The 26,540-nt window shown below is 34.4% G+C and overlaps 1 protein-coding gene across 1 annotated transcript; it reads left to right on the top strand.

Moving 5' to 3' along the window:
- The first annotated feature begins 430 nt into the window (after positions 1–430).
- On the top strand, positions 431–24,921 carry LOC110801226 (anaphase-promoting complex subunit 7). Its single transcript, XM_022006564.2, has 18 exons — positions 431–611; positions 744–812; positions 930–980; positions 4,582–4,719; positions 4,860–4,922; positions 11,618–11,733; positions 13,793–13,877; positions 14,397–14,456; positions 15,936–15,981; positions 17,615–17,688; positions 20,998–21,048; positions 21,122–21,322; positions 21,438–21,482; positions 21,640–21,733; positions 21,841–21,986; positions 23,973–24,202; positions 24,368–24,428; positions 24,538–24,921. Exons 1-18 carry the CDS (start codon positions 543–545, stop codon positions 24,622–24,624), a joined length of 1,686 nt encoding a protein of 561 aa, XP_021862256.2. The 5' UTR covers positions 431–542; the 3' UTR covers positions 24,625–24,921.
- The last annotated feature ends 1,619 nt before the right edge of the window (positions 24,922–26,540 follow it).

Raw genomic sequence — 26,540 nt, 5'->3', positions numbered from 1 at the left:
TCAAACGAATTTCTTTGAAATGACGTTCTCAATGAAATCCCTATAGAAAAAGGAAAATAATGAACTTTGAATCACTTTAAACGATTAAGAAACGAAAGAGATATCTTAATTTTAAAATGAGAAAACTGTAAAGTGGTAGTAAGTAAAAAAAAATTGGAAGTTTAAGGTAGTAATTTAAAATAAAAATTTCATAAGGTAGTAAATACAAAAGTGGTGTATTTTAAAGGTAGTAAATACCGAAATATCCTATTATGAATCGCTACTTTGACAGCTAACCGCTACCCGCTACTCTTGACTGCTACCCGCTAGCCCAACCGTTACCCGCTACTTAAAACACTAAAACTACCCGCTGCCGCTAGTTTTGCCGAACAGGGCGTCAGGGCGTCAGGGCCTAAATGTTTGGCAACTGGCTGTTGAAGTAAGTCAAGTCGACCATAATTCAAACTCAAGTCCACCACCCCAACTCCCACTCACTTCGGAAGGGAAGTGTTCAGTAAATTCAGTTTCCCATTCCGCCCTCCCCCCATTTCGTACTTTTCTCCATGGATGCTCCCAAGGACTACATGGCCTGCCTTCTCGATCATGGCCTCCACAACTCCGCTCAACTCCTCGTATATCTCTTTATCTATTTATTCAACTTCCAATTCTCTGTTGTTCGCTTGATAATTAGGTGTTTCGCTTCATCGTTTCTTCTCAATTTTTGCTGATTAATTTTAATTTTTAATGTTTGTGTTTTATTGTAGGGTCAATTTCTTGTTTCTTCTTCATCTGGAAATTCTGAAACTAATTCAATTGTTAAGGCTGAGAATTTGGTATTGTTTAATTGATTTTACTGTCTTTTTTGTATTTCTGCTATCGGTTGTCACTTGTTTCTCCTTTTACTATATTGATGAACTAATTATCCTTAATTCTGTTTTTGTTTGGTGTAGCTTTTTCTTGGAGACTCGTTTTTTCGCGATAGGGAATTTCGGAGAGCAGTTGTAAGTTAGCCTGAACTATTTTTCTAGTGTTGTGAATGGAATTTGTATATATTTGTTCTGCGCTTGTCGAATAAATACATCCGTGTTGTAATTTGATCACATTTGATTAGTGACAAGCCTGATTTCAGTAAATGGGAATCAATAGTGTCCTAAACCGTGTCAAGCCAAGACCTAACCACTTTATCACTGATCTGAAATAAGTCAAATAATTTAAAATAAATTGAACCAAGCAGGGCTTAAAGCATGTTTAGCAACATCCAATAATTGGTGTTCAAGAGAGAGAGAGTGGAACAAAAACTACTAAAATAGGTAGAGAGATGAGAGAGAAAGGAAGAGAGAGTGAAAGCATGTAACAATTGATGTTCGTGAACACCAAATGGAAAAACAATTTGATGTAAGGAGTGCTTGACAATTGGCATTTGGGTACCAGCCTTTTTTTTTTTTTTATTTGCAAAAGTGACATTAAATGTGCAAAAGAGAGATGATATTTTTGGTGTTTGCTAAATGTTGTGTTGATTTTGGAGTTTGAGCGAGAGAAAGATAAAATATTAAATTTATCATGTTGAAGTCAAACTGTGTTGCTAAGCATGCTCTTCTTCGTTACTCCCTTCGTCCCTAAAAGATTGCGCCATTGCAATTTTTTGGGTCAAACTTTGAAAACTTTGACCATGAATTCTCATTAGCTTATAAAAAATACAGTCATATCGGGTCTTGGTAGATTCGTTTCAATATATATTTTCGGAATATTAGCTTTTTATAATTTTTACAAATAGAACTAGAGATATTTACGTTTTAAGTCGTGTGTTGATACCGTGAAAAGTCAAATGGGGCAATTTTTTGGAGACGGAGGGAGTATTGTGGATTGTTCCATAATTGGCTTAGTAATAATCTTTAGGCAGGAGATCACTTTTTATGATGTCAGAGAAATAAGTAAGTCTAGTTGTCTAGTTATTGATTTTTTGGTAGCAATATTTTGATACACTTTTTTAGTTTTGTTGGCAGTGTATTTTTTTGGTTGTGGGGGTTGAGTAGGGTAAAGTTGAATTTATAATCTCCACAAACAAGGTTTGAGGGATGTACACGTAGATAATGAAAAATAATTAGCAATTTTGATCCCATGCTATACAATAAGTTAGGACAACGAATCAACAATGCCTTTTAATTTACAGTTAGTTACATGATTAGGCTGCTCTCCTGTAAGATTATTTTTGTGGAAACAATTACTTTTACCTGTTTTCCCAAACAACTAGGCACTAGTAAGAAGCTTAGAAACCTGCTTATAGACCTGAAAAAATGCCTTCGATTTATTTATTTTTATCTTTCTTTATATTCGTGAGGTTCACGGACATCAAATAGCAGAAATTACACTGGAGAACAAATGATATTTTGTCTCTCAGTATTGGTTGTTGGTTTATTGACTGCTTACCTCTAGTGAAGAGTGAGTTCCCGTGGCCATGGCGGAGCCACCCTTGGGCATGGTGTGTCATGTGACACACCATTCCCCAAAACAAATCAGAAAGTTCGAACAGAAAAACAATAATATCAAAACTTGTTCCTGAGTAGTCATACAATGACACTTTGGTTCATTGGTTTATGCACGTACAATCCTTACATGTGTCCGGGTTCGATTCCTCATACCAGTAGCTTTTCTATCTTTTTTCCTCATTCCCTTTTTATTTGCTGATTCAAGTCCCCATACATTATGCAACCCCAATTCTATTTACACCGTATTTCTTTGACAAATTACCAGCCCCACGCATGTTTTTTTGCACTCTGTATCTATTTAATCTTTTTAGTAAAACTTTTTCTTTCTTTTACTTATAAACATTTCTCTTTTCTCCTAGTCCTTTGTTATTTATGTTTATGTTTATGTTGATTCAAATTGCGAAAATCAAAATCATGCCTTTAATGTGAAATATGTTGGCTTTGTAAAAATTAGGAGTAACAAGTAAACATTTTCGAGGTGAACTCATTTTTTAATAAATATGCAAACTGCTTATTTTATGTATTCATTGTTTGTCATTTAAAATAAGGTATTGCATTGTATTGATGTAAACATAGTAGTGATCACAGGCTGTCGAAATACTTCTATAGTTTATTGAGGGTGTGGTCCGTAGACAAAGGTGACACACCTTCTAAATATTCCTGGATCCGCCACTGTCCCGTGGTATATTTAAATAGAAAGGGAATATCTGGGGATCTAGGAGACTGATATTTATGACCCCAACCAAGTTAAGTTCTAACCAATAAACATCAAGGAGTCTCATATCCGCTAACTGACCCTTCCCGTTGCTTCATTTGGCTTTGAAGTCACTCTAATGATGCCTAGCCATAGCAAATTTATGATGTTAGGCATGCCTTATAATATCAATAGTTAGTTGTTAAAATCTGGATACTCCATTGTTAACTGCTTTTCTGGACGTAGCAGCTGATTCACTGACATTGCATGGATAATGAACTTGATTCCATGCTGTTAGTTCCCTTAAATTGTGAAACACCATTTCTTGTGTATTTAGAAACTAGAGACAACTTAAACAAAAGCTTTATTTTTACAGCTAAAATAATTACAGTATTGTGTATTTTAGACTGTTCATATAGTGTCACTGATCAGTGAGTCCTATCTGAATTCATCATTATCATCATTATCATTACCCCATTGCCTCAAAGAGGCTCCCGCGAGAAGCGGGGTAAGGGGAGGTCGGACGTACGCAACCTTACCCCTGCAATTGCAGAGAGGTTGTTTCCAATTGACCCAAAAAGAATAACGGGACGACCATCTTCTACTTCATGGAAAGGAAGCGAAGAGGTTTTAAGAGCCATTTTGAGTTAGTCCATTACATCCCACAGCCAAAAGAAAGTATTCATGATAATTGATGGACATCTTGATTGAAGTATACAAAGTTTCTCGTCTGCGCTTCTATAAGATTTCCTTTTAATTTTATTGTTTTTTTTTGGAGTTTGTGGTGGGGGGGGGGGGGGGGTATGAGAATGAAATTTCTGATAGTACATATTGTTTCCACAAAATTATTTAATATTTCATTAATGAAGGTTCAACAAGATTTTTCTCAATTTCCCTTGGGATATTTATGTTCATCCACAAATCATTCTTAGAAATTTATTCTTAAATGCAAGTGATGCTCTAGGTAATTTGGTTCTGTGGGTAAAAGGTACGGGGGAGCAAGTTCCTCTTCGAAATAGATTGTTTACAATATCCTTTTCTCCAATTGTTTACTGATAATTAGGGTTTCCCTTATACAAGTTATATGGAACTTCAAGGAAATAGATTTGTTTTGAAGAATATTAGAAATTTTGGATGGGGAAGGATAAAAAGGAAATTTTGCTGCAGTGATGCTATCCATCTCAAATTTCATGTGCTTCTACTTATTGAGTGCTCTTTTTTGTTAATCAAGGAAAAAAGTCTATAATTTTTTGACACCAAAGTGAAAACAAGTTGAGATAAAAAAAAGGAAATTGTAAAAAAAGGAAAGGAAATATTTTGTATGGCTACTTTCTCTAGCATACTATGCGCTCATGGAAGTGAATCTGTTGATTATGCTTTGTTTACAAAATAAGGTCCTCTTTCTTTTTCTTGGTGGGACAGAACACATATAAACAAGCATTGCAACATCATAAGATCAGTCCCAAGCAAAATTCTTCCATACTAAGAAGTTCATTATCTGCATCAAACAGGTCTTCTTCTCCAAGTCCTCTTAGTATTTCAACAATTAATGAAAATGAGGTAGAAATTACTTTCCTTTTTTACTCTTCATTCTTTCATAGCCAACATCTTTTATGTTGTATTCCCAATTACTTGTCAATCTATAAGGTGTAACTTATTATTTTTTCCTAATTACTTGATTTCTGAATTTTATTTGACAGGTCAAATTCAAAATAGCATCTTGTCATGCGGCGTTGAATGAGAACAAAGTTGCACTCTTGGAGGTTCGCTCTATTCTTGTATATGAATTATGAAATATATTTTTATTTAGTGTAATGTCCAGTTGTTGACGATTCCTTAAATGAAGGGTGTTCTATTGGACACACACACAGATTGACTAGAAAATGAGACATTTTTCAAAAAGATGGAATTAATGGAGATATGATTCTTTCAAGGTATAACACTAACATAATCTATTCAAATGGTTGTACAGATCTTAACTGGTTGTATAGATCTTAGGCCATGCTACCAAAGCGGAAGATGATATTGCTTAAGTTTTATGATCAAGTTTTCAGATTCAATTGGTAAAAAGCTACAGCTTGAATTTGTTTATTTTGGGAAGACCTTAAAGTTTGTGCTAGATTTTGCAAAATGTGATGAGGAATCAAGTAGATGGGCTATTTAAGGTTAGCACTCTAGATGCAGTAAGCGGTAACAGTTTTTATGCTAGATGATGACACATTGCACTCTCTCCGTCCAGATTAGTTTTGACACTTATCAAGGCACATAGTTTTAGGAGATAAGTTATTGTTTGGTTATCAAATATTATTTAATTGGAAAAGTAGATGTGAACTGAGATAGTGGGGTATTATTTTATTAAAGAAGATGTGATAAAAGATAGTGAAGTACTTTTTTAAATGAATGTGAGAGAGTGACCATAACTTTTTGGTAGTGGAAAGAGAGATATTAAAATAATTGTGGGGTCTGTTCCAAAATAGAAGTGTAAAAGATAATTTTGGACGGATGAAAATGAAAAGTGTAAAACTAATATGGGACGGAGGGAGTATTGCATTTGTATTACAGAACTTAGGAAAGTAAATGATGTGAGGCAACGATGCAAAATGATGTAGAATGGAAGAGGGAATGAGAGTATGAAGAAATGATGAATGAATAAAAGGAGAGGAAAAATAGGGATGAAAGGAATAATTAGTGGAAAAAAGGAGAAGAACCAAAATGGAGAAGAACCAAAATGGAGGTGTAAAAGGGAATTAAATAAGAAGAGGAAGGATATATAATCTCTTGGTCCCATATTACTCGTTACGGTTTTTTTTCCACCCATTATACATTACCCTTTACACTTCCAAATTAGGAATAATCCCACAATTATTTTATTGTCTCTCTCATCCCACTAACAAAAGTTTGGTCCGCACACCCTCTCTCATACAATTTAAAAAATATCCTACTAACTTATGTCACACCTTTTTCAATAAAATAACAATTGATAACCAAACAATCACTTATCACCTAACACTTTGTACAAATGTAAGTATAACGAATAATGTGGGAGTATTACATGTTCCCCGTATCCCATAATGCGACATATCAAAGTACCTAATTTGGCATTTATATACAACTCAAAGCACAAAAATGTAGGAGACAAGTTTTTGAGGTTTACATCAATTAGAATCTTGTTAGAATATTCTTGAATAATCTTATTAAGACTTGTCTAAAGTTTCTTAGACAATTTTCGGCAAAAATAATTAAGACTATCAACATACACTAATACAAGATGATTGAATTTCCCTTTTCTTTGATTCATCTTCAAAGAAGAAGGTCCATGTCTAATGCTATTGTGGGCTTGACTTGAAGCTCTTCCATGAGGTTGTATGGAGTTTACTATGTGGTACATGGAAAGCTACCTTGGTCAATCAAGTTGATTGAATACAAATAATTAAAATCCATTATGCCCTATAATTTTGCGTAACCCAATAGGGGCTTGCATAGAAGAGGTTGTTCTAAAAAGGAATGAGATTATCCGACTCAAATTCGACTTATCTAATAGGTTGGCATATATTGTGTTCAATTTGCAGGCATGGATAGAGATAATGGTTAAAGTAGGTTAATATAGGAAGAGCTGAGACTCAGGCCCTCACTTATCTAAAACTATTTTTGTACGCGCGATGTGTGCGTGAGATTTTAAAAATTATGTACGTGTATGGAAACATATAGTGCATTTGCTTTGATTTTAAAAGGAATTAGAAAATTTACTATTATGTTAGTTTCATGTATAAGTTGAATAATTGTTTTTAGGAAACGTTGGAATAGATAACCAATTATTATTATTATTGCTCCTTGTGTTCTTTTAATAAGTCATCACTTTGACCGACACAAAGTATTAGGAGTTAGAGTTGAACTTAGTATAATAATATGAAGTGAGGCAATTCTTTTTTGTAGGAAAAAGATAGTGGAAGAATTATTTTATTGTAATAAATTGATGGTGTGAGTATGTAGTGGGTCCATGAGAGAGAGAAAAATTAAAATATTTGGGACTTGGGAATATTGTAGGAGAGATAAATTAATAGATAACGTTATAAAGTTTCTAAAATAGGAAGTGATGCACTTATTAAAATAACGGCCGTTTCTGGAAGTGACCTTTTTTTTCTTTGGCAATTAGAAAGAAATTTTATTACTCCGCACCAAATAAGCATAAAGTACAACTAGCAAAAGCTAGCAAGAACCACCAGAACACCAATTACACCAATAACTCTATGAATATTGCATAGGCAATGAGGCATCAGGATGAAAAGTCCAATACCTTCTAGGAAGGGCCTGGAAATCCAATCATCACTTACAGCAATAATCAAAACACAACAACTAATACATCAGTAGCAATTTCAGAGTATCAGTAGCTTTACAAGTTACTCGAAATCTAATACTTCGTATCTTGAAACAAAGCTATAGGTGTCATGCTTTTCTGATTAAAAACTTTCTCGTTTCTCTTTATCCAAATGCTGTAAATACTCTCAGCAAAAAACATTTTAAGTAGCTTGGATCTGTTTCCAACCCTTTTTGAATTCTTCAACACCCAAAGCGAAGCTACTGAACACATTACTCAAAACAGTAGCAGAATAACTACATTCAAAGAACAGGTGCTTCACCGACTGGACAACTAGAACAGAAAGGGCACAAGTTAGTAGAAACAACCCTCCATTCAGCCAACCTATCTAAAGCAGGAAGCCTGTTCCAAAGAGTCAACCAGGTTATAAATAAGCTTCTAAAGAGAACTTTCAATCAGAAAGATCCTACAAAAGCTTAGGATCTCTTTTATAACATTCTTAGGAAGGATACAAATTTGGCACTAAAAGGACTGCAAGCTTAAAAGGATAGTCTTAACTAAACGGAGTCTACCAGCATAAGATAGATTCCTTCTTGGAGAGATATTAACTTTGTTGTATAATTCGATCAACTCTGTTGCGAGCAAGATATTATCTAAAATTTGCCTTTCATGAATAAAACTAGACTAAAATTAACTTACTACGTCACAAAGAACTCCTTGCATCCTTGAAGTCAAAATATTAGATACAATCTTGTACACCACATTGCAACAAGCAATTGGTCTAAAGTCTTTGACATTAAAAGGATTAGGAACTTTAGGGATTAAGGTAATAGAAGTTTAGTTACTGGGGGAGAAAAGTGTTGGACTTGAAAGCTTCTTTCACTTTAGGGATTAAGGTAATAGAAGTTTAGTTACTGGGGGAGAAAAGTGTTGGACTTGAAAACTTCTTTCACGGCAGAATACATGTTAAATTTGATCTTATGCCATGAAGAAAACTGTATTTAGCCCATCTAGACTAGGGGCGTTATCATCACCAATACCCATGAAGCCCTATCGATTTCTAACTCTGTAACATCCTAACACAAGCTTCTTCTAACCCCATCACTTAACTAGATCTACTACGAAGCGTTGGAATGAGAACAACAGGGAAAAAACTGTAGCAGCAGAGCCAAGCAATTTCTTATAAAAAGAAATAAGTTTGGATTGAATTTTTCCTAGATCCACCTACTTGTCACCATTATTATTAAAAAAAAAAAATCAGAGATCCCATTCAGTAGTTCCTCTCTTTAACAGGAGAAAAGAAGTGATGATTAGTGTCTCTGGTTTGAAGCAATGAATTTTGGTTATATTGTGTTGAATAATACTTTTTACTTAAAATGTTTTAAAAAGGCTTGGACATGTGAATGTGATTTTTTTTTCCATAAATAAATTCTTCCAAGGTTCTTTTTGACCCTCTCCACCTATACCTATATGTAGTCTTGTATTAAAATGTTTACCGACACTAGGAGAAGACTTAACGGAAGGTGCAAGGATGTTGGACCCATGTAAAGCTTTATCAATATCAACATTAAGTAACGACTAGGAAGAGACCTATTTCCAATATTACTATCCATATTCTTAATCTGATTACCCCCAATTTGAGAAATCGGTTTCCATTGATTGCAGGACCAACACCATTAAAAGACAAACCTAAAGCTCAATTCACAGTTTTCATAGTTAAAAACTTAAAATAGCATCGTGAAGCTCTCAAGAGGTCATATGTCATACCCCACAGATGAACAAGTGATGAGTGAATTACCTCCCCTTCATCAATTATGAGCTTGGATTCTTCGATTGCACTATCATTTAACCGGTTGTTTTCATCCGAAGAAAAGGTGAAACTAGAATAGGGATTGATTTCTTCTTTTTCGCCATCAATGGAGATCAACACGTGTTAGTAAAACACCCTTAACATGCGTTGAGCTCAAGAGAGAGGGAAGTGACACATTTATTATATATAGATAATGAGTATAATGTTATAGTTAATACTTCCTCCTTTTTTTATATTCTAAACATTTCTCTAAAGTGAAAATATCATAATACTTGCACTATAAATGGCAATGTTTTTTGTATGCAATGTCATGTACACCCTCCCTCTTTATTCTCTTTAACTTCCCACCCACCAGATAAAGAATGAAAATTTCCACTTATGCCTCCACATACAGAGTTTGATTCCATTTTTCCATTTTCTCTAAGTGAGTAAAAAAGTATGTTGCAAGTATATAAGAACGAAGGAAGTATAATTTTGTCTAGTTATAAGTTGTTGATGGAATGGGGATTGTCCTGATTTGGATGTTGTCGTTCATTACTAAGACTAAAAGAAACAGTAGAACTTGTTATAACTTTAATAACAATACTTAAGTACTTAAAGAATCCAAGTTGGTTGTTGTATAATTCAGTGTATGAAAAAGCGCGCTAAAGCGCAAAGCGTTTAATTAGTCCTAAGCGAAGCGTTTTGGAAGAAGCGCGTGAAGCTCGTGAAGCGTGCTTTTCTGCGCTTATTTGAAATTCTTTTTTTTGTTTTTATTTTATGTTGGGATCTTCTCTTTTTATGTTGTTACTGTGTTCTGGTTCACACCCCATTAATTCTTTAATAGTAGAAAGTGGGGCAAGAGTCGAAAAGCAAAGGAAAAAGAGGAAAAGAAGAAGACAACAGCCGACGATGTTTATAGTATATTCGTTTCCTAGTGGATAGTGCATGATAAACACTATTTTATATGCTTTCATCATTATCATCATTATCATTACCCCATTGCCTCAAAGAGGCTCCCGCAAGAATCGGGGTAAGGAGGAGTCGGGTCTACGCAACCTTACCCCTGCAATTGCAGAGAGGTTGTTTCCAATTGACCAAAAAGCGATAACGGGACGGCAACGGGACGTCCATCTTCTACTTCATGGAAAGGAGGCGAAGAGGTTTTAAGAGCCATTTTGATTTAGTCCATTACATCCCACTATTTTATATGCTTTATTGTTTTTAAAACAAAGAGTAATAAGGAAGTAAATCTGATGCTCATATATTCTTGTGGTTTAAATACTAATAGTAAGAGACTTTTAATTTTTTTAAAGGGCGCTTCACTTCTTGAGTCGCGCGCCTTGCGCTACTCTTATCGCTTTAGTGGTCTTGCGCTTTTTTATACACTAGTATGATCTTCTAATTTAGGTTTATTGTGTTTTTTATCAGTATTCTTTCCTATATTAACATCTTGATCTTATGGTAAATATCTCCTATATTAATTCTCTTCTATCTTTTGTTATAGGGAAGTGTAGTTTATATTATGCTTAATTTACTTCATATTTTTTGGGTTTTAATAAGGGAACTTCCAAAGTTTGACTCCACTGTTGGAGTTCCCTTATAGTAAAAAGATAGTTTTATTAGGTAGGAACATTATGAGGAGGCATGTTTAAAGAAAAATATTAATTGTGACTTCGTAATTAAAAGTTTCTTCATAGGCAATGATTTCTTGAGTTATATTGTTTTGGCTCATCTTATGTAAACATCTTGTTTATAGTCTTTATTCTTTCCCTTTTTAAGAAAGTTTTTCCTCTGTACCTAAAACTTTCAAAGGTCTGGCTTTTACAAGGACTTGCTTAGTTGGTCATTTATCATGTTGCTTTTATTTTCTTTAATAGATAAAAGTGTCTTTTATGCACCTGTATGTTGTTGGGTATTTTGCGAAATGCATTTTCTTATAGAAAGTTTTTGTCTTCTCATCTCTCTTCCTCTTAGTGGAAACTGTAATATCGTAAGAAGTTGCTCTTAATGGGGTAGAAATGATAAATATCTCCAAGCTAATTGACGGCTCAAAATTGTTAGCCTTAAACATTAATGTGAGCTATCTATCTAAATGGCCTTGCACACTTCCATGTATGCCACATCCTCATTTTTGTTCTTCAAGTAGCATGTGGTTGATGGAATTTATATTCCCTCCATACCGAAGTGGTCCCATTTTATTGTCTCTGTTGGTGAATTCGCATAGTCTTCTGATTAACTTTCACTTCCCTGTGTACTAACACACTATTGGTAAAAAATGGTACCTATTTCTCACTTTATACTGATTTAGGCCCTTGACTATATATAGCATTACTTTAATTCTATTTTGACAGATGGAGGGAATTCCTAGCAAGGCAAGAAACTTGCCCATGCATCTAATGATGGGAAAGCTTTATCGAAATACTAGACATACTCGTGCAGCTGTTGCTTCTTACAAAGAGTGTTTAAGGTTTGTGATTATGTGACGAAATTTTAGTCCCATGACTATTTATGTATGTACGTATGTATGTGTTTATGTATGTTGCCTTTCGTAAAGGCCGCTTTGCGTTTATATGTATAAATGATCAAAGTTGTCAAAATCATAGGATATACTCTATAACCTTGAGAATTTTACATTTAACGGCTCTGTTTGTTTTTTCCATTATTTTTCAGGAATACGATTTTCCTATTTTCCTTTTGTTTCATTTGTAATGTGTGGAAAACAATTTTCCCAAAGGCGGAAAACATTTTCGTTTTGTACAAAAGGCTTGCCACATTTTCCTCCTCACTCCTTGCCTCTTTTTTTTTTCTCTCCTTCCTTCCGTCCAACCTCTCCCTTCCATTTTCTCTTCCATTTCCATTATCCTTTTTCTCCATAACTTTTCTTGTAAGGAACCAAGCAAATGAAAACTATTTTAGAATCATGTTTTCCCTTGAAAATTGTTTATAGTGGATTGAAAATGTTTACCATCAAAACAAACAAAGCCTACATGCAAGTGATTCGAATTTAGTGTTGCTTTACATTTTCATTCAACTTATTGATATCTTTTTTTTTTGGGTAATTAACTACTGCATATTTTCCCTTTTGTATGAAATTAATGATATGTCTGTGGAGTACAAGCCTACCCAGCAAGATTTATTTTTACAATCTCTATGATCTTAGGACATAATAGGATTTATTTATCTTCAAGGAAATACTATTTGTAGGGGATGGGGACATTTTGACAGCTACTTCTTTTGTCCTTTATCCTGTAATGCTATATACTTATACATGGTAAAAATATATAAACGTATCCATTAACTAACATTGCTAATACTGTCTTGATGTGCGATGAGCAATAAATTATTTGATTGTTATATAATTGGAGAAAAACATTGAAGGAAAGTAGAGGAAGTAAAAGGTGGATCTGTGTAAGAAAAAGGTGAATAAAGTAGGAGAGAGTGAGTGGAAATGTGTAAATATTATGGGATAATTAAAGGGTAAGATAGTAAAAGAAGTTGACCAGAAAAGAAATACAACAACAACAACAACAACAAAGCCTTAGTCCCAAAATGATTTGGGGTCGGCTAACATGAATCGTCGTAGGAAATCGTCATTGTCACCAATCAAACCAGAAAGGAGCAGGAAGTAAAAAGAAAAACGCAAGGAAGAGAAGGTGGAATTAATGAAAGTAAGATAAGAGCAAAATGTATATATAGTATAGAAGAAATATTGTAAGAGATAATAAAAAATAAGTAAAGTTTAAAATAAATGAATAAGTAAAATAAGTACATTTCAAAATAGCATGTAAAAATAAAAATAAAATCAAACGAATTTTAAAAATAAAATAAAAATAGGAATAAAAATCAATTAAAAATAGAAAGAAACATAAACATGGAAGTTGTATAAGGCAAATGAATAAAGAAAAAGTGAGTAGAATAAAAACAAACTATAACCTTAAGCGAAAAGTGAGTAGAACAAAAAGAATAAAAATAACGGAGGTAAAGCATTACAGAATTGGATGGTATGCAATGAGTGATAAATCATTTATGGATGATATGCGATGAATGATAAATTTGTTTATGGATAATTTTTGATGAGTTTTACATCCAGTGAGGTCTTCAATCATATATTTTTTGTTCCTCAGGCCGTAATTCAATTTTCTCAATCTTATTTATTTGTTTATTTTGATCGCAACTTGGAAATACTTAAATGTAATTAGACATCTCCAAGCTTGAGGACCCAACATGATCATGCAAATGTCAACTATTATTACTCCTAGCTTATCTTAAACTCTTCAATCCTTGTGACAGGTTCTTCAATTATCCTTCACGACTCTTAGGTTAATGTGGATATAACTTATTATTTCTTCTTTAGCTTATTTTTGGAGGAATGTGTTCTAAGAGAATTTTTTTTAGATGAAGGTACACGGCGTTGTAGAATTTTTCTCTCCTGCTTCTTTGAATCAGTAGAAGTAACTGTTAGAAATTATTTTGCAGCGTGCTTCTGGCATATTCATACTTCCTAAATTGTGCCTCTGTTTCTGCAGACAATGTCCTTATGTCCTTGAAGCCATAACAGCTATGGCTGAGCTTGGAGCTTCTGCTAAGGATATTATTTCCTTGTTTCCTCAGGTTTATCGCTGAAAGCATTTTTATTGATTTTCAAATTTTTTTGACAAAGTGTACTGCATGTTAATCTTTGTAAGAAGTTTATGGTGATATAATCATGATGAATATACTATTTCTTTTGCAGCTATGCAGTTCTTAGTGATCGTTTTACAGCTTATTTATTTGCCCTAAATTTGTTTACCTTGGTACCTGTATGTTTCATTTCGTGTCTCGTTGGACTGGCCATTCCTGATCTCTTTTTCTTTTCCCTTTGATCTCCGTCTTTCTTTTTGCTTTTCCTTGCTTGTAAGCTCGATCTGGGACTCCTTACATGATATGAATTTCTTGTACATGTATTGATAGTCACATACTCTCATATTTGCTGTTTTAGTTGTTTGTCTTTGATTAAATGGGTGCTTCACAAATGGACTTGCATTTAAGAACGACCTTGTTACATGTTTTAGGTCTTTGATTGATATGCCTTGAATATATCTAAAAAGTGACCCCAATCTTTTAAAATTTTTATGTTTGCATATATTTCAGACACCAAGCAGAAGTGGAAGGCCTCTCTCTGATCATGTTGAATCTGGGCGGTGGCTTCAGGTAGGGTCCTAGGTTACGTTTACTTGCTTTAGTTTAGCAACGGTTTCATAAACTTTTCTCCTCGAGTTGATAACCATGGACTCCCCTAGTGGAAGGCCATGATGTCAACAATGCATATGCTAATCAGTAGAAGTAAAAAAGCTACTCCAAGGGTACATTTCTGGGCTTCCTGATTAAAAGGTGGACTAACTTTATATATACCTCGGGATATTTGGAGAGGAGTCTGTTCAAAGGTTAATTAAAAGGTGAACTAAAAGCATGATTCCACACCATTATTATCTTTACAACTCGCCCAATCACGACTTCTACTAGTTCCTCCTAATAAAATATAGGCAGTCAACAATAGTGTTTAGGTAGCGGTTAGCATTATGACTAGGTTAATTATAGAGGCAGGTTTAAAAGCAATATGATTCTTGATACATATGAATACCATTTTTATCGTCACAGACACCTGTATACTTATTTATTTATTTTATCAAAAAGTGACAATGCATTATATCACATAAATTAAAGTAACATCTCTATTGATCATGAATTATTTGACCAAATTTTAGTTAATTTTCAAACAATAAATGGCCATTTTTGTATTTTACAATCCCGGCCACTATCAATAACCCAACAAACCTTAATTAGTGAAGAGCTCGTTACTGCAACAACTACTATCTACTCTAAAGTTAAAAGCTTATATTTACCGCTGGTTTTACTTAACATGACCAGAAAACGAAAAAGCCAAATAATTATCATGTTAACACCCTAAAATGAAATTTCTAAAGTTTTAATTTACTGTGTGCCATACATATAAATATTGAACAAAGGTAATTCCATAAATTCAGTTTGACTATGGTTTAATTTCATTTAGGTAATTCATATACCTTTGAACTCTTTATAATATAAAGTGTGGGAAAACACTAAAAAGAAAAGGAAGATAAAATTTTGACGTCATATTTGAACTGGACAATTTTCAGACTTTTTAGCTACAAATACTTCCTCCGTTCTAAAATTATTGCAGCACTTGAGTTTTGCACAGGATTTTAAGTAGCGTAAAAGGGAAGAGAGAAAAAAAATACAAACTTGCCCATGTGATTGCAAGCATAACTAAAGCAAGTATTAACAAAGGTATATTGGGTATTTGAACTGTGAAAGCAAATATTTTATTTTCTAAAATGGGTTGGTCCAATATTGTGGAACTTCCTTAAAGGGTAAATGGTGCGGTAAATGTAGAATGGAGGAAGTATATGAGATTGTTTTGTTATAATTCTTATAAACTCAAAGCTGAATTGTTATTAATGACAAACTCACTGACCTTACATCTTATTTGATTTTGTAGACATTTTGTATCTATATAACGTCAATTTTTAAGCGCAACCAAATAAATAAATTGGATGTATAGATATCGTCCATGTAGTTAGTTAAGTTATATTTTAATATCTGAAATTTTGAAGATCTTTAATGCCTTCCTCATTGGTGAACTTTATGCAGCGTTATGTTGAGGCCCACTGTTGCATTGCTTCAAATGATTACAAAGGTATGCTTCCAAGGATTGATCTTGAACTCTTTTCTATTCTACATAGTATTCCCATTCGCTTTTCACAATGTTCTAGAATGTTATTGATCTTGTTTTAAAAGTTACCATCGATCCAAATAGACCACTTACATTTTATAGGAACCATAGATTCAAATAAAAATACAATAATTAAGTGCAAAAAGGTAAGCTTACTAATGTATTTGGAAATTTGTCTTTATAAGTAGATGACATTAATTGTTTGGAATCCAGAAATGGAATAATGAATGTTTTCATTGGGAAGGATAGCGTATATTACTATCCTTTGCTTTGGTACAGTTAGCTATATTACTGAGTACTTATTTTTCTTAGAGCTACTGCTATTGGCTTGGCTAGTGTAATCAGGACAAAAATTTTCTTTACATCACCTGGCTGTATTTGGCAGATATTAAAATTATTATTCCAGATATCTTGAAATGGAATGTTTATTTATGTGGAACTCTCAAGTTGTCCACGTTGTCTGCTGTTTTAGTCTCTTATATCTGTACATATATGATGCCCTCGTCTAGTAAAAATTTGTATTTTCTGTCATCTAGAAGCAGCTGGGAATATATAATGTATTTTTTGAGGACCCAAGGCTCATATAGTCATATGTGTATGAACTGCTTAGATTCGTAAGCTGTCATAGATGAATTTTTATAAGCCAGGATAGTTTGGTAAGTGCATAAATAATCAACATAATTAATCAAGACTTGGTATAGGGTTTCAAACTAGTTTGCATTGTTATCAGAGCTTGTCATTATTCTCCACATACTAACTGTAGATGCTTAGTGCTGGTTAGTTCAATATATAGAGGAGTGAATGTCTTCTATATTCAGTGGATAGCGTCTGGAAAATGTTGGAATATGTATGTTGACATTTTGATGGTTGTTGAAATCGCGGATTGTTGAAATTGCCACTGGACAGCTGTTGGTCAATGTCTATCAAAAGAAATATAGACACACAGGCAAACTTATGAAGTAGAAATTCTATCTCCCCAGCTTCAGCAATTTATGAGGACCATCGATAACTCTAATGGTGGATTTAGAGGGGATTACAGGTCTAAATAGCATGAAAAGACAACACCACAAGGGGATTTCTGCTTACCGCTATATTTGCATTGAGAAGATATAATAAGGAAAGGGACTTTACTAGCTCTATGTAGGGTTAGAGAAAATTTGATCATGATCTACCAGGGATAAATAGGAGACAACCCAAGTTCAATGATTTTACAAAATTGTTTGGAGCTCACCTTAAGGCGAATTGGATTAGGGATATTGAATCTTAATTTTCTTAGCAAATGTGTAATTGTTTCATAATTTTGTTCTTTATTTTGTTTAAGGCGTTGAGGGCACCTTCTTGCTATCTTCTCTGTGTTATAAAATTATTTTTCCTCTTCATAAAAACATTCTTACAGAAGATTGCATTTAGTTGAGTTTGATACTTTGAATAATCATTGCTAGATCTTTGTTGCTCTTATTTTCTATTGTGACCGCTTACCCTCTTCTCCTTACCACCCCTTCCCCCCACCCACCCACCACACACACAAAAAAAAAACATAAACAAGTAAGACCTCTATCTTATATTTAGTAAATTCACATTATCTGCTGACTTGCAGGTGGATTGGAAAAATTTTCAGATATTCTGCAACAATTCCAAAATAATGTGCATATATTACTTGAAATTGCAAAGGTTAGCAAAGCTGCATTATTCTGGTTATAAAATTGTCGACGTGTTGGTCTCTTCCAATCGGTTGGGTAGATTTATTAGTTACACACTTATACCTGTAACTTCATTCTTACTTCGCAAGTATTTTCTATGCTCTCAGGTAGTCATTTCTCTGTATTCTTTTCCCACCTAACGACACTCATCTAGACTCTAACATCAAGTTTCTTTGGGTGTTCATTTCGTTCGTTAACTTAAATCCATGGTTGTATTATTTGATGGTGGTGAATACATCACTTCTGCATTTGATCAGTAGGTTAAACCCGTTAAACCCCTGCCCTAGTTGTCATTCTTTTAGGGGAGATAAGGGGATGCGAAAGGCTAGAGTGACGAGGCTTTATTTTAACTTCGTGAATCCTCAAAACCTATGTCACTTCAACTCCTCTTTTTATTTTGCGCACCCATGACGGACACTTGATGCTTGGGAAGGGTGTGGAATTCTTACGCTAAGCTTCAATTATCATTTAGACACTTCAATTACTTTAACCCACACATTTGTGAAGGAAAAAAAATTAAAAAGGAAAGAAAGGAGAATTTTTTTGCAATGTATGGTCCATACCAAGTTACCTGGTTCTTGGTTCGCTTTTCGTGGTTCGCTTCGGTATGGGGTACGGGTTCGGGTTCGCGGTTTGCTAGTGGCTTATTTTAGACTCGTGAGAGGAGTATGGATTTTTTGTTTGTTTGTTTTAGGGTCATTGATAATATTACATTGTCATTCGAATTGAGGCCTAAACTCCAAAGTGTGGAGTATGATTTTGAGTAATTCCCAAAGTAAGGACAAACAAAAAGTATAACACAAAGTAAAAAATAAAAACAAAAAATACAACACATCATCTTCATTCTTCACCATCGAGTTGCAGAGTTTCACTCTCTGCATCCATGGCGTTTAGATTCAACAAGACGAACCACTGACTTAGCCAACTTTACCTTCTTTGTGATTTCTTTTCCCTACCTTACTCCAGCAAGTAAGTAGTAAACAATGTTAACCGGAACGGAGAACGGCCCCCGTTACACAAAGTGGGTCGGTCGTCCCAAAACGGGGAACGGAATTTTACCGGATCGCTGTGGTACACGACCCGGGTCGTTGGAATTGGTAAACCCAATTGTGTAAATTTGTGAACCTTGTAAATTTTGGCTTTTGGAGATGTTTAATTAAGTTTTCTTTTCGATTTAGGTTCGTTTGCCAATTGAGCAAGAAAGACAGAAGAGATCGGAAGAGGGAGAGGCAGACTTGGGAATCTGTCCAAAATAAATAGTTAAGTTTTTAAAAAGTAGTGGAGCCTGCTTTAGTTACTTGATTTATTTGCAACCCTTTTAAGTGTTATAGACTTATAGGTGTCCGTGATTTATGTATGCAATATACATTACAGCAGTAGTCTTTGCATAAATAATAATAATGAAAGAAAATTTATTTTTTAATCTGATTAGTAAGGGTACGTCATTGGTAATCGTAATCGTAATCGTGAAGTTAATTTTTTTTATTGCTTAAATCTTGAATTACAAAAATTTGAATTCCACAAAAATAAAATAAAATAGTAACCCATCGTTCCGAGAGGCAGCGTTCCCTGTTCCCATTCCCGTTCCCCGTTTCGCTCCGTCCCATGTTCCGAGTAACATCGGTAGTAAATAACCTCTCTTATTCATTTTTAAAGTTAACACCCTTAACTGGAAGCACTGAGGGCCCGTTCGGTATCGTCTTTTGTTTCCAGTTTTATGTTTTTTACTAAACTAAAAACTAATGAAAACTACAAAAAGTAGTTTCCAGTTTTTTTTGTCAGTTTTCAAAATTAATATGAGTACTATATGTATGACTCTTTTTTAGTTTATGATTCAATCTAAATGATATGACTTTCACGACCAAAAACTAAAAACTGAAAACTAGTAGTGATACCGAACGAGCCCTAATTAAACTAGCTTAGTTCTCGATATAGAACTGAGGAGGATCATTCCCCTCAAAGAGAGACTCTCTAAAGTCCTCTAAGAAAACGAAAATCCGTAAGTACACACCTTTCAACACACTTTTTTTGTGAAAGCATCTCATGTAATTTTTTCATCAAATTGTACCTTATAACATTACAACACACATTCTTGTCAAAAAAACGCACCTTTTGTTGATAAGTTTCCTTTTCTAGTTTTCTTTCTCCTCGCAGAAAAACGTTTCATGATGCCATGTCCTGATGTCCCTATGGCCATATTACATATAGGGATATAGGGAAGTGCCCTTGTGTTCCGAATTCTTCCCTAACTGTCTGACTCTTTGATTTATACTTGTACCAGACATCTTTATCCATGTCACAGTACCATAACTGAAAATTGAAATTTGAAGCTTGAAGACACAGGGGTTGGTATGTGTCCCCCGTTTATGAATTATCCAAAATAAACATCTCATCATAACTTGGTTAAGAATTTGAAATTGGGGATTCCAATGAATGAATTTTGAAGATCCGAAAGAGGGAACATGAGGGGTGGAAGCAAAAGTACCTTTTTATGTGCTGATGGTGGATTCGTGGTGGTTGCCTGGTTGGTGGTTGTAGCAATGGTGTGCCGTAGGTTCCAGGGTGTGGTTGGGTTTGCGAGGCTATTATGTCAGATTTGCATCGCCAGTGATGTAGTTCGTTGGGGTGGTGGGTGGCATGGTGGCATTGGTTCGTGTGGTAGGCTGTGGTGGTGAATGAAGATGTTGGGTGGTAGTTTTTTTAATTATTTTTTCCTCTCCTGTTTTATAAGCAATGAGATAGTAACCATGATTAACCAAAAAATTTCATTTTTTCCATTTTGTATAATAAACAGAAACACATGGTTATTTATTGAACTACCACAAAAAAATTACAGTACCAAATATAAAGTGCAAAAATACAAGGCCACCAACGAGAATTTCTCTGATTTTATGATGAGACAGAGAACCTGACCTTATCTAGGATGTAGCGCCTCTATCAAGTGTTAAGGCTCTTGTGTGCTGAGGAATGTTTGGGGGGGGGGGGGTCACTATCTGGAATTTCATCAATTAACTATTTAATGTAGCTTGGTGAGAGCATATCAGTGCAATATAACAAAATTTTTTCTTTTGGGTGATTTGAATCACATGGCACAAATTAGTCCTCACAAATCTAGTTCCCCCCCCCCCCCCACCCCCCCAACACACACAAAAACACACACACAAAAAAAGTCTACTTTCGTCTTTCTTGTTTAAGCTTTGTAGTCAATCAAAAGTTGCCGCTTTAACCATGGTGTCTGCATTGAACTTACATTATTTTCATTTAATTTTTGTGGTTGAAGGTTGAGGCCATAATTGGGAAGAATGATGAAGCAATAATGAATTTTGAAAAGGTAGTTGCAGATGTAAATAGGTGAAGTTACAAATTATCATATTCACATATTGACGTTCTGATGGTCTTGACAGGCTCGTTCTCTGGATCCATATGTAGTTACTTACATGGATGAGTATGCAATGCTTCTTAAAAAGAAGTCTGAATACCCAAAGTTAAACAAATTGGTGCATGACTTGTTGAACATTGATGCTACCAAACCAGAAGTGTTTGTTTCATTATCAGTGTTGTGGGAAAGGAAAGATGAGAGAGGGGCGCTGTCATATGCAGAGAAGGTATGTAATTTCTTGGTTTTTCGTTGTTGCTACTATTTCCTTTTCTTGGTTTATGAAAGTTACTGAAGCTGTTTTATGCATTCCCGAACTTTATGTACACCATTTTGGCAACCAGAGTATTCAAATTGATGAAAGGCATGTACCAGGTTATATCATGAAGGTGTGCCCCAAATTCACTACTAATGTATTTAAAATTTCTGAGTGGATTCTGTTTGTGCGAATGTCTCACACTTAATTGATCCTTTGATTGTCTTCCTAATATCATAGTGGGTTGTAAATTGGTAATATTTGACTAAAGTATTAAATATTTAATGCAGGGCAACTTGCTATTATCATTGAATAGACCTGATTCAGCAGCTGTCGCGTTCAGAAATGCGCAGGAGCTTAAACCCGATCTGCGGTCTTATCAAGGTTGATTTTCATGAATAAATGTTGAAGCTGTATCTTCTCGACGCATTTTGTGTGGTTACAATGTGCTTTTCTAACTATTTGTGATCAATGGATGATCTAATGTTTAGGTCTAGTACATTCTTATTTGGCAATATCTAAGGTCAAAGAGGCTTTGTATATTGCAAGAGATGCAATGAAGACAATGCCTCAATCAGCAAAGGCTTTGAAGTTAGTTGGAGATGTGCATGCTAAAAGCTCCAGTGGGAGGGAGAAGGTATGATTATTATTTCTCCTGCGGAATTAGACTTTGTTTGATTTATAATCTTCTGTGAAATTTGGAGTTCCCTTCTTAACTAATAATGAAATTAATGAATTTACTTTGGTGGTGGTGGTGGTGGTGGGTGGGTGGGGGGGGGGGGGGGAGTGTTGTTACTAATTTGTCTATTGCAGAATATTAAAGCACCTTCAATTCTTGTTTGTTCCTAGCCTAATTGCAGAATGTTATTTGCTTCGGTACGGGGTGCGGAGTTGGGTTAGCGATTCGAAGTTTGGCTTGGTTTTAGGTTCTCAGGAGGAGTGTGAACCTTTTTCCCTGGGGTTTTTAAATAATTGTTCAAAATATCAGATTTTATAAGATTTTATCTAAAACCCATACTCAAATAACATGTCCCCAATATATTTTTTCTTCTCTCACCTTCCCTGACCTTTCAATAGTTAAAACTAGCGTTTCGGATTCGGCACGACAATACCAGCGATTTGGTTCGCGAACCATAGTGAAATGGGTCGCCAAAGAACCCGATCCAGTACGGGCACACTGGTTCGAGATTCCCGAGGGGGTACCCGCTAATCTGGTAACGTTGGTCACACTTAAGCTCCATCAGCTCGCTGTGTCATACAAACTCTATGTTTCCGTGGTAGACTCAAACAAATCAGATTTTTAAAGAGAACAGAAAAGCCACTGCATTCTGGAATCCAAGCTTAATTTACATCTTTCCTAAAAGAGGTGTCGTGGGTGTTGCTGCTACTGTTGCGAGCTTTCCATTTCCATCTTGCTGCTGTTTTTGCTATCTTCTTTCTTTTCATTGAGCTCATCACTGCAGCTTTCTATAGTTGATGCTGCTGCCACCTTGCTTCTTGCTTTTAGAAATGATGATCCTGCTTGGCTTAACTAGTGTGACTTTTTAATAAATTGAACATGAATAGAGTTACAACTGATTAGTGACAATTACCCATAATTAATTTTCTTAGCTGCCCTACCTACTGGTTATAATTGGTAGACATAGAACCTATGTTACTCGGACACGGGTATGAGTGTCTAACATGGGTACATATCCAATTGTAAGACAATGCAAGGATTAAAATTTCAGACACAAAGGTGCTATCCAAAAGTTTCACATGGGTGCAGGACATTACATTCATGAAACATATCCCTAATTTTATGGACATTTCCATGGTTTCAAGTTATAAATATATACTCTGTTTTTTTTTTTTTAATGGACATTTCCATGGTTTCAAGTTATAAATATATACCATTAAACATATATGAATTTCTGTTTGTAAAACTTATAAAGAGTTGATATTATTGAAAATATGTATTGTGAGTTTGTGACTAATCCAACATCTTACATAATAGCATTTGATTTTTATATATTGGTAAAAAATTCAAGTCTAACTTAGTATATGAATAGTGCAAAAGTCAATTGATGCATTTAAAAAACAACAAAGGGACTATACACATTCTATGTTGGACTTGTTAGTTCTTGTTTGTATTATGATCTCAAGCCCATGTACGAGCATATATCACAAAGATTTTTCTTTACTTTCTGTTTATTTTTACATTTGTGCTTTATGAATGTAATTCAAGATGATTTTGGGTATCTTGAAGTTTCAGTGTCGGGTTGGGATTGGCAAAATGAAGTGCAGAAGTTACATAGGCTAGAAGTTACGGTTTGCAAGCTATTTGAGGGACTTAGTTCTGGGGATTAAGCTTTGTATTTACTTTCTTTGGCTTGTTGTACTTGATCAATTGTCTGCTGCTATTTTCTTTAGAGTTCCTTCCCCAGCTTTCTAGTTTCACTTCAGTAACTCTCACTTGAGGTTTAGCCTTCACGTTGGTTTATTCACGAAAAATAGCTCACAATGCCTACTGATTTGACTGAAAGTCTCATCAGGGTTAAGCAGGCTACTTAAGTGCTTATCAGGGAATTGATGCCTACATCAAATTTGTATTTCACAACTTTTTCATTGGTATACTTTCTAGGCAAAAAAGTTCTACGAGTCTGCTCTCAGACTGGAACCTGGTTATCTTGGGGCAGCATTAGCACTCGCTGAACTTCATGTTGTAGAGGGCCGGAATGTTGATGCTGTGAGTCTTCTTGAGCGATATCTTAAAGATTGGGCAGACGATTCTCTCCATGTTAAGCTTGCTCAAGTTTTTTCTGCCACCAACATGTTGCAAGAGGCACTGTCTCATTATCAGGCTGCATTGAGGTAAAAGTTTTACCATCATTTTTTGATCCTTTCATATTAACAGGACAATTTTCATTATGTACCTGTGAGTATCCTGAATTTACGAATTTAGGCGCGAAATCAATTATTTGCAAACATTAAGTTAGCAACTTATATGATTCCTGCTTTGATTCATTATAAATACAGAATAAACCCTCAAAGTGAAGCTGCAAAGAAAGGGTTGGAGCGTTTGGAGAAGCTGATGAAGGTTTGCCAATCATTCAAATCATTTAGGAGTTTTCCATGCTTGATCATTTGTCAAATTTTATTGGTAAAATTGACCAGATTTATAACACAGTAAGTCTATAATATTGTAGGGAGTTGATCCGGATGCACCGGAAGAAGATGAAGACAATGAGGTTGATGACGTTGAAGGGGACCAGGAAGAAACTGAGCTTTTATGAGATATGTAGCTGATGCAGATTTTTTGTTCAATTTAGTGTGAAGACTATATGTATGTGGTCACCAATCACCATCTTTACCTCCTGAGCAGAAAATGACTTATTCGGTTCATGTAAAATTGAGCCCTATTGCCGAGGTTTGTAATAGTGTGTGTGTGTTTGTAACCTTTTTTTTTTTCTTTATTTCTCCAAAAAAATAACTCGTCGCCTTTTTCATGTAAATTTTAGTGCGGAACTTACTCATATTTCTATTCAGCACAAAAGAAGAACATAGAGTAAAACAAAGATATTTCATACGAACTTGCGAAGTATGTTATAGTTGTAGCAAAATGTACTAATCCTTCCGTTCTATTTTGTTCTTGATAGGAATCAAGGGATAGATAAAGGTCTATATTACTGTACGTAATAACTAGAAAACGACTATATTTACTGTACCTAATTGTAGGTCTCATAATTAGTAGTCCACTGATGAGGAATACTGATTTTTTTGGGAAATGTGGAAGACATCACAATGATTTAACTTGTAACAAGAATTACGAGAGAAATTAATATCATAAATAAGCAAATACTAGTAAGAAGTACTCCCTTTGTATTTATTTAAAGGATACACTTGTTTTTTCTGACTGTATTTATTTAAGAGATACACTTGCCATTTTTAATAACTTATTAACCCCACCATCTAATTAAATAATCTATCTACACCCCACCACCATCCCACACCCCCTAAAATGACATGGTCCCCACTTGTTTTCCTTATTGAAATATCTACCCAACCTCACTTGTTTTGTTACTTTATTTAATTCAATTCTTTTTCTTAATACCCGTGCCCAGCCAAGTGTATCTCTTAAATAAATACGGAAATGGGTTGGCTAATAGACTCTTTGATCCAACGAACTTGCAAATTACTTTCTCAGTTTCTTTTAATTGCACCTTTTCGGAGTTTCGTGAATATTAATATCATTAATTATGATATGAAAATAGAGAGAAAGGGTAGAGAGTAAGAAAGAAACAGTAAAGAATACTTCCTCTGTTCCGGAATACTCGCACCGTTTTGACTGAATACGTTTGTCAATGCACAACTTTGACCATCAATATCTTTAATTATATATTATATTTTTTTTTTTAAATATTAATATTTTGAAAATATATATTAAGATGAAGCCAACAATTTATTATATGCTAACACTTGTTTTCATATACTATAAATAAAATAGGGTCAAAATGAATTTTGTAAATAGTACAAAAAGTCAAACCGGTGCGAGTATTCCGGGACGGAGGGAGTAATAACTGTGAGTTGTAATATTATTCAATAGGCATAATATAACACAAACATACATCATATAGGGTAAGGGTATAATGGGCATTTACACTAATACGAAATATATACTCTCTTCGTCCCATAATAGTCGTTACACTCTCCTAGACACACAATTTAAAGCCATAAGTAGTAGTGTAGTTATTGATTACTCCCTCCGTTTTTTTGTTCTTTACGTTTGGTCTTTACACGTTTATTAACGATAAATTAATGTGCATTGAGATTCCTCTATTTTTTTATTTAAATACGAAAATTACTTTTTATTTATAATGTTTTCACTCTTGTCAAAATTCTAATATTGGAAAAATGAAAAAGTGTGAGAAATCAAATGACCCAATGAATTTAATTGGTTAAAATAATCATTTGACATAAATTTTGATAGAATATTAAAGCATTTCTGTGATAATATAAAAGGAAATGTAAAGAACATTTTGAGACACCCAAAAAGGAAAACCTAAAGAATAAAAATAAACGCAGGGAATATTATTTTATTAATGTAGATGTGATGGAAGTTATTGGGTATTTTAATATTGAGGAAAGAGAATGTATGATATTTCTATATTGAAAGATAGGAGAGTTGAAATTAAAATATTTGTGTGGTGGG

This window comes from Spinacia oleracea, chromosome 3, assembly GCF_020520425.1.
Source record: "Spinacia oleracea cultivar Varoflay chromosome 3, BTI_SOV_V1, whole genome shotgun sequence".
Classification (NCBI taxonomy): domain Eukaryota; kingdom Viridiplantae; phylum Streptophyta; class Magnoliopsida; order Caryophyllales; family Amaranthaceae; genus Spinacia; species Spinacia oleracea.
Note: the sequence above shows the minus strand (reverse complement) of the source record. Positions and strands in the feature narration are given on the sequence as shown.

What these genes read in the sequence shown, in the direction of transcription:
- LOC110801226 (XM_022006564.2), top strand. Translation starts at nt 543, where the DNA reads ATGGATGCTCCCAAGGACTACATGGCCTGCCTTCTCGATCATGGCCTC. An exon ending in CGATCTGCGGTCTTATCAAG is followed by an intron (nt 21,734 to 21,840) that starts GTTGATTTTCAT and finishes TCTAATGTTTAG; the next exon opens with GTCTAGTACATTCTTATTTG. An exon ending in GTTTGGAGAAGCTGATGAAG is followed by an intron (nt 24,429 to 24,537) that starts GTTTGCCAATCA and finishes ATAATATTGTAG; the next exon opens with GGAGTTGATCCGGATGCACC.